The sequence below is a fragment of the Sinocyclocheilus anshuiensis genome, unplaced genomic scaffold, assembly GCF_001515605.1.
Source record: "Sinocyclocheilus anshuiensis isolate Anshui unplaced genomic scaffold, SAMN03320099.WGS_v1.1 scaffold796, whole genome shotgun sequence".
In the NCBI taxonomy this organism is placed as follows: Eukaryota; Metazoa; Chordata; class Actinopteri; order Cypriniformes; family Cyprinidae; genus Sinocyclocheilus; species Sinocyclocheilus anshuiensis.
The window spans coordinates 521131-532025 of NW_015557105.1; the positions used below are offsets into that span (position 1 = coordinate 521131).

At 35.3% G+C, this 10895-nt stretch overlaps 1 protein-coding gene across 5 annotated transcripts in view; it reads left to right on the forward strand.

The window, feature by feature from the left end:
* Window positions 1-10895, forward strand: part of LOC107677650 (E3 ubiquitin-protein ligase UBR5) — a 90592-nt gene that overhangs the window by 23937 nt on the left and 55760 nt on the right. For 4 of the 5 annotated variants that reach the window (XM_016472637.1, XM_016472639.1, XM_016472640.1 and 1 more), the window contains 5 exons: window positions 526-637; window positions 725-879; window positions 1593-1790; window positions 2955-3165; window positions 6941-7067. In XM_016472637.1, the coding sequence (XP_016328123.1) occupies window positions 526-637; window positions 725-879; window positions 1593-1790; window positions 2955-3165; window positions 6941-7067 (803 nt within the window). The remainder of the gene's footprint in view (window positions 1-525; window positions 638-724; window positions 880-1592; window positions 1791-2954; window positions 3166-6940; window positions 7068-10895) is intronic. The other variant, XM_016472638.1, reaches the window with a different exon arrangement.

The following is a 10895-nucleotide window of genomic DNA, read 5'->3' on the forward strand; positions in this document are numbered from 1 at the left end:
TTTAATCTATTTTATTAATAAAAGTCACGGGGCAGCATTCTCAAGAAGTTTGTGTCCTCCTGAATGTTTGTACACGTGCGCAGCGCGATCTCCGATCTCACAAACCAAAATAATAGTTTAAATAATAGCAAAATAATAGCACAAATACCAAAATTTCCTCAGGCCACATGTAAAATCATATGAATTATTAAAAAGATTATTATAATGAATAGGCTACGTATGGATGACAGTTGATTACAATATTTCAGTTTATTTCCATCATTAGTAACAGTTTCCCCTGTGGGACAAATAAAGTTAATATTAGTCGTATATTAATAATATTTAAATTATTTAAATTTATAATGCATGTGCATAAAACATTATATATTAAATTATTACATTTGAGAACACTTAATTGCATTTTGTATAGTTTAAAAAAAAAAAACAGCACCTTGTTTGAAAACTCCTTGTCTATAAATATTGGGAAAAATAAAAACAAATATTGCTGAATTTTTAGCTGAGACATTTCTCTTTTCTTTTAAACAGGTTGTTAAAACTGGTGGAACGCCAAAAGTTCCAGACTGTTTTCAGCGCACTCCTAAAAAACTTTGTATCCCAGAAAAAGCTGAAATTTTAGCTGTGAATGTTGACTCCAAAGGTGAATATTGTTTGCTTTTATCTCACATTTTGTTGTGAATTTTCCCTGTGCATCTGCTTAACTGTTCTGTTGTCTTTCGTCCTGCAGGAGTTCATGCTGTGTTGAAAACAGGCAGCTGGGTACGGTACTGTGTCTTTGACTTGGCCACCGGCAAAGCCGAGCAGGAGAATCACTTCCCCACTAGTAATCTGGCCTTTCTGGGCCAGAATGAGCGTAACGTGGCCATCTTTACTGCTGGCCAGGTGAGACAAGATACGCATTTTGAAGTATTGAATGAGAAACGAGTGATGGAAACCACAAATTTTGAATAAAAATCCCTTAATTCTTAAAGTTTTTACCCTCGCTTGAGGTGGTTTTTGACTTGTGCAAAAAAGGGTTGATTCGAATAATGGGAGATGGAAATGCATTTTGCGAATAAATTCCTCCAAGCGCATCAAAAAAGTCACGTGACTTTGCGCTATGGGACGGCAAAACCTGACTAACCAGCGGACCGATCTCATTCCACAGCATCTGAAATGTTGTTATGGTCATTCGGAAATGCACGAGCAAAGTCTGTCATCGAAGTATTTCTGTATAATTGCCTCCCAGACATGTCTTACACGACTGCGTTCCCAAACAGCAGCATCCACCTTCGAAAGCAATGACCGCATTCATTGCTTTTCGTCTGCTCGCTCTGAGGCGCAAGTAATTTATTATATATGAAAATTATTATATTCTCCTACTTTTCTTAGTGATTTATAGTGCCAGTTTATCAGGAAGTGACGATTTTGTTCTCTTTGACTTGTTGGATGGAAACGATGCTTGTTCGCAAATGTTTTATGCGATATTCCAGTTTTGCGCATGTTAAATTCGCAACTTTGGATGGAAATCCGGCTACAGTCACACAAGTCTGATACGTTTCATGCACTTCAGTTTCTCTTTGCTTGTTTTAACTTTCTCATCTTTGCGTCCTCAGGAGAGCCCCATCATTTTGAGGGATGGTAACGGCACCATTTATCCCATGGCTAAAGACTGTATGGGTGGAATACGCGACCCTGATTGGCTAGACCTCTCGCCAATTGCCAGCCTAGGCATGGGAGTTCATTCACTTGTCAACCTTCCCAGTAACACCACAATCAAAAAGAAAGCAGCCATCATCATCATGGCTGTGGAGGTATGATACACCAACCTGCTAAATGTTAGACATTCAGTTAGTGCTCTACCAATCCCTTGACACTTAGTTTTTCCTCAAGGAGCACATGTGCTTCTAATTTGAAAAATTAAATGTATTAAAAAAATGTGTTTTTCAGTAATGAAAGGATACAAGATGACATTTGCATGCAAAATTATTTAGTTTGTATGAATACAAAAAGTACACAAGGTTTTTAAATATATCTGCTGCAAACTGCATTTATTCAATAATTATAGAATTATTTAGCAAAAGCAAATTAAAGCATATATATTATATATATTTAATTGCGTAATTATTAAATACAGTTTTAAGCAGATATTTGAAAACCCAGTATACTATTTATATTATTTGTATTTCATTTTTTGTAATCTTTTGTATTTTGTTTGTTTTTTTAATTGTTTAATATTTTTTGTAAAAATATTTTTGCTTGTAAATGTCTCCTTGTATGCCTTTATTAAGGATAAACACATTATTTGATAAATTTTCATTGCACCCCTAAAGTTTTTTTAATACGCTCCTAAATTTTTCAACTACATGCCAAATACAGTTTGAGTAACTGAAATACCAATAATGACCAGAAAAAAGTTTTTAATTAAACAATCCTGAAATACACCTAGACTCTTATTCTGAAATGTCTTTACTAATATGTAAACACCATGAAGTAAACACTCATCAGAGGAACATTCTATTCTATCACAAGCAATCTGTTGGCATAAATGCGCATATTCAGTGATTGCGAATTTCTCTGAAACTGCAAGCCTGTAGAACAGTGCTGCGTTTTTACTTGGAAACGCTGCAGTGCTCATTAAATCGTCCCCTCAAATTTACAACCTCTTGAAGTGATGATTAACACTTACCTTGAATTTGAATTTGAATTGTTCACATGTACTAAATAATTTTACAGTTTGCAATAGGGGTGTGCGATATTGACAAAAAAATAATATCTCGATATTTTCTGGGATTTTATCGATGACGATAATTAGACGATATTTTGCTGAGTGTGTTATTGTGCTGGTATTACGATATTATCGCAGACGATATATATATCGCACACCCCTAGTTTGCACATGTTTTTAGTCACAAATGCAAGTGAAATGCTTGAGCCTGTATTTCTGGTTGATGTATTGTTTGCTCTCTGCGTTTCAGAAGCAGACGCTGATGCAGCACGTGCTGCGTTGTGATTACGAGGCGTGCAGGCAGTACCTGATCAGTCTGGAGCAGGCCATGCTTCTGGAGCAAAACCCTCATGCTCTGGACGCTCTGCTGGGTCACCGCTGTGACGGCAACCGCAACATCCTCCACGCCTGCGTCTCCGTCTGCTTCCCCGTCAGCAACAAGGAAACCAAGGAGGAGGAAGGTTAGCATGCAGTGTTTTCAGTGTTATTTTAGTATCATTGAGATACTATTACAGTGTTTAATAAAAGGATAGTTCGCCCAAAAAATTAAAATTGTCGTCATTTACTCACCCTCCACTTGTTCCAAACCTGTATGAGTTATAAAACAAACAGTAGGCTACAGTAGCTGTATTTAGCAGTAGCATTTAAGAAATTAAATTAACAAATATAACAATAAAACACTATATACACTTTATACATAAATTATACATTGATTCTTATTAAAGCAACTGTAAAGTTCTTCAGTGAAGAGTAGTGAGTGATTTTTTTTGTTTTGTTTTGTTTTATTACTATTATAGGGATAGCTCACCCAAAAATGACAATTCTGTCATTTACACACTCAAATTTTTTATTTTTTTTAACCCTCAATCGGCCCTTGGGGTCAATATGACCCCAATCAACTTTTACTTAGTTTAAAAAAATGGTTCCCTTCATCTCAGTGGAATAAGATTTTGTGACTTTTCCACATTTTATATCTATATTCACATAAAAAAAACTGGGCTTGATTCGGTTGTTCTGAAGGTATGTAAATTTTTTTTTTTACAAATCTGTCCCTTGGGGTAAATATGACCCCACATTGAAATGAATGGGAAATGTGAAAGACTTAAGTGTAAACAGGAAATGAGGGACGATTTTAAACTGAAAGAGTTTCTTTCTTCTGTTGACAGTTGCTGGTCCCCAGTTACTTCCATATTATTTTTTTCCCCCACTATCATGTTTGGTTACCCACATTCTTCAAAATATCTTCTTTTGTGTTCAGCACAAAAAAGAAATGAATACAGGTTTGGGACAATACAAGGAATGGGTACCGAGAACCGGTATTTTTTTGGACCGGTACGTAGGGCTGGGCGATATGGCCAAAAAAAATGATCACGGTAATTTTTTTCATATCAGTCGATATCGATAATTATCACGATAAATGTCATATCTTTATTTCTTTCAAGTTTAAAGTCAGATTTTTGCTCCAAAGTGAAAGTTGTAGAAACCAGACCATTAATTTTCCTTAACAAAATAAATATCTAAATAGAAAAAGCATCGGTCTCCCATAGTAACATACATTTAAATCATGATAAACAGTTAAAACCACACATATAGCGCCTCAATACCATGGTAAAAATATAACTATATGGTTTTAGGTAGTCTATTTGTATTAAAAACAGTAGTCTAAAAACATTCAGTATAAATGCACACATGCTTAATCCCAAATACATACTACAATTATATACCATTACTCCTTTAATAAAATTCAGTGTGAATATCCCAAATTTCTGCCACAATACCATGGTGCAGTACGTGTTACTACAGTAAATCCATGGTAAATGATGGCGATGTGTACATTGAAAAGCCTTCTTACTGTCTCGTTGCACAGTGTTTCTCCTGTTTGGCTTTAAACTAGTTTAAATCACAGAGTCATTTGTGTTCATCGCTCTATTTGTGCTTCACACTGGATCTCACAGCGCTGCTTAATGTTCGCGTTACCGAGTAAACACATCTGCTCTAGTGAGCTCACGCCACGCGGTCGTTTGAACTGTGATCCGAGCGGATAAACGGTCCGTGTGGCGCGATTCAAATGAGTCACGCTGTTTCGTTCCGCGTTTGGCGCATAAACATTATATCGAACATTTATCGAACTCTTCATATAGTTTTATTGAGGAAAATTATATCGTGATAATTATCGTTATCGAATTATCGCCCATCCCTACCGGTACGTAATTGGGTCAATACCGGACTACCGATAAACTTCAGGACAAACGATACTGTTATCGATACTTGTGTTGTTTTATCTCTGTATACTTCAATGTTAACGACGAATTAGAAGCTGTTGCTTGTCATTTTCCTTCACTGAATGAAAATTATATCGTGATAATTATCGTTATCGAATTATCGCCCATCCCTACCGGTACGTAATTGGGTCAGTACCGGACTACCGATAAACTTCAGGACAAACGATACTGTTATCGATACTTGTGTTGTTTTATCTCTGTATACTTCAATGTTAACGACGAATTAGAAGCTGTTGCTTGTCATTTTCCTTCACTGAATGATGTGGCCGACATTTGCTCGACGTCCGTGTGATATCCATGCGCATGTGTGGTGTGTTTGCGTGCAATCAGTGGCGGCAAGAGTGAAACGTTTGAAAGTGTGGGCTCACGATACAAAATTAAGCGACACCAGTGTCAGATGCAATATATGCAGTAGTGTAATAGTGATCAAAGGAGGCAACACTAGTAGTATAATGAAACATTTACTAACAAAACATATCTACCTCAAGAAATGCGCTGTACTTTGTCTCCCGGCTCCAGCTCCAACTGCAACTCGCGAGACACATTCACATCAAATGTTGATTCGGTAGAGTTACACTCACGAGACTTATTCGCAATCACAAAAGTACATTATTTCCGCGTGCTTTGAAGCCTTGCCGGTTAAACGTTTCATTTGCGTGCTGTTTTAACATGTGCTTATTCCAAGCGTGTACACCCAAAGCGTCCATACACTAAAAGGCCGGTCAAACAGCACCTGATTACTTAGTATTAGCGCAATCAGACGATAACTAAGATAACTGTCAAAAACACACAAGGTTTACATATAAACACTGTTAATTATGTCTAAAGTGAAAGTAAACCGTTGAGAGAGAAACGGATGCGTGCAGCTCTTAAAGGGACAGTATTAAACATGCTGCCGCTTGTCATTAAAGGGATAGCAATCGGCAGCATGTTTTGTGCTGTCGTTTTAAGACCTGCACACATCTAAAATACAGGCACGCATCCGTTTACTTTCACTTTAGACATACACAAGGATTACATATAAATACAATTGGTTGTTTTTGACAGTATTAGCGCAATCAGATGTGAAATAACTTAGTCCAATAATAAGGCACTGTTGACGGGCTTTTTAGCGAGCACGCGCTTCAGGTGTAGGCGCTCAGAGAAAGCACATATCAGAACAGTGAAGCAAGGCTTTAAAGCATATGCAAATGTACTTTTGTGATTGCGAATAAGTGCAGTGTCCAGTGAGTGTAACTTTACCGCTGAGATAACATTGGATGTGAATGTATGTGGCATTGTACAGTATATTGAGACGGAGGCGCGCTGTAGCATGATACTACAATATTTTTTCAAAAGCAGATCGTGGAGACATTTTAATCGTTCACGATCAAAAATCGTCATATCGCACACCCCTAGCGCATATGAAAGTCAGTAGCTACCGTCAACTTTTCGGTCACCAGCATTCTTCAGAATATCTTATTTTGAGTTGAACAGCTAAAATAAATTTACAGGTTTGGAAGAACTTGAGAATTTTCATTTTTGGGTGAACTATCCTTTTAATATTTTTAGTTAGTTTTTATTTTTATATTTTCTGTCTTTATTTAAATTTTTAGTTTTCTTACGTTTTAGGTATTTTGTCGTTTTGTTTTTATTAGTGTTTTTTTTAATGTATAGTTTATTTCAGTTTTAATTGTTTAGTATTTAAACTTAAAATAAATGGACTTCAGTTTATTTTAATTCAGTTAATGGTTAAAGTTTAATTTAACAAAATAAATTTATTTCAGTTAGTTGCCACTGCAGCATTTCTATTTTTAAGTAACAAAATGGATGACATTCACCATAATATGGAGCTGTATAGACCATGTACTTGTTTTCGGTGATGACAAGTGAGGCAGTTTTGCAACGCAGACGATGTTAGATGTTTTTCCAAACCCAGCCTGAGATGACTTGAGTGATGTGCGATGTGTTTCAGAAGCAGAGCGGTCTGAAAGGAACACGTTCGCTGAGAGGCTGTCCGCTGTCGAGGCCATCGCCAATGCTATTTCAGTGGTGTCCAGCAACAGCTCCGGGAACCGCACGGGATCGTCCAGCAGCCGGGGGTCAGTGTTCAGATTCACTGGCATACAGAAAAACATTTCACCTGAAGAGCATTTAAAACTAGTGGTTGACCGATATATCGCCAATGCCAATATGTGACCCTGGACCACATAACCAGTCATAAGGGTCAATTTTTTGAAATTGAGATTTATACATCATCTGAAAGCTGAATAAATGAGTTTTCCATTGATGTTTGTTAGGATAGGACAATATTTGGTCGAGATACAACTATTTGAAAATCTGGAATCGGAGGGTGCAAAAAAATCTAAATATTGAGAAAATCGCCTTTAAAGTTGTCCAAATGAAGTTCTTAGCAATGCATATTACTTATCAAAAATTAAGTTTTGATATATTTACGGTAGGAAATTTACAAAATATCTTCATGGAACATGATCTTTACTTAATATCCTAATGATTTTTGGCATAAAAGAAACATTGATAAATTTGACCCATACAGTGTATTGTTGGCTATTGCTACAAATATACCCGTACTACTTATGACTGGTTTTGTGCTCCAGGGTCACATAAATCGGCCGATATTTGCATTTTTCAAATATCGGCATCAGCGGATACGTTTTTCTGTTTGGCCGATGCGTTTGCGGCGGGACTTTTATTTTGATGGCGTGACTGACTTTTATTTTGATGGCGCTGATAATGGCAGTGCCTGAGCACAGTGCTCACATTCTCCCTCTTGTTCGCCGTCCTCGAAAACAGTTCTGTCTAATACGGATAGAAGAAGTCTGTCTAATAATCAGATAGAACTGTTAAACAAAGGGATTAAAATGTATACAAAAAAAGTATTATAACGATTGTTTTTATATTATTAGTAATAGAAAGGCAAACATTGTAATACTTTTTCGTTTGCCGTCAGCATTCAGCAAATACGCATTTATATCATTTAAACAAATCTTTGAATGGCTAATGCTGCGTGACGGTCAGTGCGAATTGAATGCTTTAAACATTAAATTCGTGATCTCAAATTATGCTGCGCTTTATGCATTTGCCTATTGTCATATTCATGTAATTTTCACTGTGTGCTGTATGTAAAATGAGTGTTACCTTGGCTTTATTTGAAAAAATATGATTCCCAATGCACACAAACTTCCCAGAATACTGAGTGCTCTGTTGGTTACAGTGTTTACTTCATTTTAATTATATTTTTATTAAATATTTATTTATTTGTGGAAAGTGCTTTTTCATCTAAAGTATGTGTTTATTTTACAAATTTTTTATCCATTTTCAAATGATTTCAAATTTCTTAAATATTAATTAAAATAAATACAACTATATCGGCTTTATATCGGCCATTGGCCACCCTGCTTTCCAAGATATCGACATCGGCATCGGTCGTCAAAAAACCAATATCGGTCGACCACTATTTAAAACAAACAATTGGCAGTTTATACAAACTCCAAAGATTTAAGGAAAAGAAAAAAGAGTAATAGAGAGCAGTAGGGCGTTTAATTCAACGTAAACTCTTGTGGCTTCTCTCTGACCGCCTGTCACAAAAGACAAATTTTGAACACATTCATTGTATTGATTTTTACTAGTATTGACAATTGCCTTTTGATGACCTTTCTTTAAACACATTATCATTTTAGAAAAAGCCAATAGCAGTCGACCTGTAATTCATATGTATTGATTTAAATCAGTACATACACCAATTTGAATACGTGTGTATATGTTGAATAAAACATATATTGTGTATTTTAAAATTGCCCTTAAATGTACATGATTTATTTTGAGATTATATGGGTTTGTTATAAATCCATGCATTATTAATTTTATTTGTGAATTTTATCTTGGTCTTAGGTCCTGGTCTTATCTTGGCCTGTTATACATTTTATCAGTTCATGAATTTCTTGGGAATCAATGATTTTGTTTCCAATGAGCACATGATTTTATTTAAATTTTTTTGCTCCAACATAATCAATGCCTGCTAATAAATAGTTTTTCCGTTAACGTAGTTTATCGTTATATGCTAACCAAAGTGGGATTAACATTCAACCCGTTCTTCTTCATCAGTATTATTTGTGATTTGAATTTTGTGAACGCGAGTTCCTCATTTGCTATGTTATAAGCCTGGCTTAGGATGCTTTCACTTTTGAATTCGCGATCTTGATATCACATTTTACAAGAAAAGATAATTGTCTGTTGTGCTTACATCTACTATACACCATTCACTTTTCACAGACTAAAACAATTACTTGAAAGATGGATTAATTATTCTTAATGAAAAGCACAACAACAATAAAACCGCTAATGACAAACTAGCTTATATAACGTTTATTAACAAAAAGACGAGGCATAGCATACACCATGTACTGTATTATATATATATTGACTAATAAATTGCAGAATGTTTAGCAAACACTGTGGAATCAAAAAAAAAAAAAAAAAGAGAGACTCCATAGTATAACCTGAGGTAAACTGCAAAGACGACAGCTTTTCGAAATGAAAGCAAAAAGAAAAGAAACTAAATTGGCTCTCGCGCACCTTTGCAGTCATACTGAAAACCAGTGGTGTAATGTAACGAAGTAATAATACTTCCTTACAGTACTTAAGTATTTTTTGGGAGTATCTGTACTTTACCTGAGTTTTTATTAGAGATGCACTGATACCACTTTTTCCAGTACTCGCCCGATACCGATACTTTTATTTTTAGTACTTGCCGATACTGAGTACCGATACCAATATTTTCATTGCATTTTGTTAATTTTTTAAATATTGGGTACAGAAACCAAAAGAGTATGTATAATGTTAGTTAGTTAACTTCATTTATCAAATAGATAGTCAAACCAAAATTTATTCAAACACCTTCAACATTTCTCACATTATCACAGTTTGACACTTGACTCTTCTGTAGTTACATCGTGTACTAAGACCGACGGAAAATGAAAAGTTGCGATTTTCTAGGCCGATATGGCTAGAAACTATACTCTCATTCCGGTGTGATAATCAAGGAACTTTGTGCCCATTAAAATGTATTTTACAAGTTTTTGTTACTTTCGCTGTTCTTTTTTTTTTTTTTTCCTTTCTCTATGGTAGCATACGTCATCTTTAATTTAATAGCATTAGAGCTGCTCCATTGCAGCGGCTTAGTACTGTAATCACGCGATTTACCCCGAGTACTGTTTTTCTGCAGATATCAGCATGAACACATTTAATAATCATTTTATACAAGTTCAGTAAAGCAATAAGTGACTTGCATTGTAGACATAGTATTGCTTGTTTTTGCTCAATTTTGCCAACGAAAATAGTTCCAAACAAAGATCACAGCACTGTTTTGCGTCTCTGAGCAATGGACGTTGTTTACTTATTGAATGAATCAGCTTTTTGAACGAATCGGTTGAATAAATGATTCACTGATTAACAGTCACTTGCTGTCACCTTCTGGCGGTTTAAATTTCACATTTCGAAATTTTTTTTCATGTTTTCAATTGTTTCAAATATCAGTATTCAAAGTTTTATGTTAAAAACAAAACATTAGGCCTATTCATGTATCTGTAACTGCAGTTTAAATGCATCCATGTCCCCTCTGAGATACATAAACTGTGTATGTATCTCCGGCGTTATCTCAATTGATTTGTAATGTTAATAATTTATAAACCTATGCCAACACAGGAGAATACATCAATATATTTCTAAATATCTGATTTGTTGTACATCACAATTTCAAAATAAAAGTTCAAACTCTCGCTCTGAGTTTGCATATTGCCAAATATTAAAATTAAATGGATTTAATCGTCATTGAATCATGCTGTAAAGTGAAACGTCACCAGGCCGTTGGCGCCCTCTGCAGGTATTTGTTATAATACATAATGTACTTA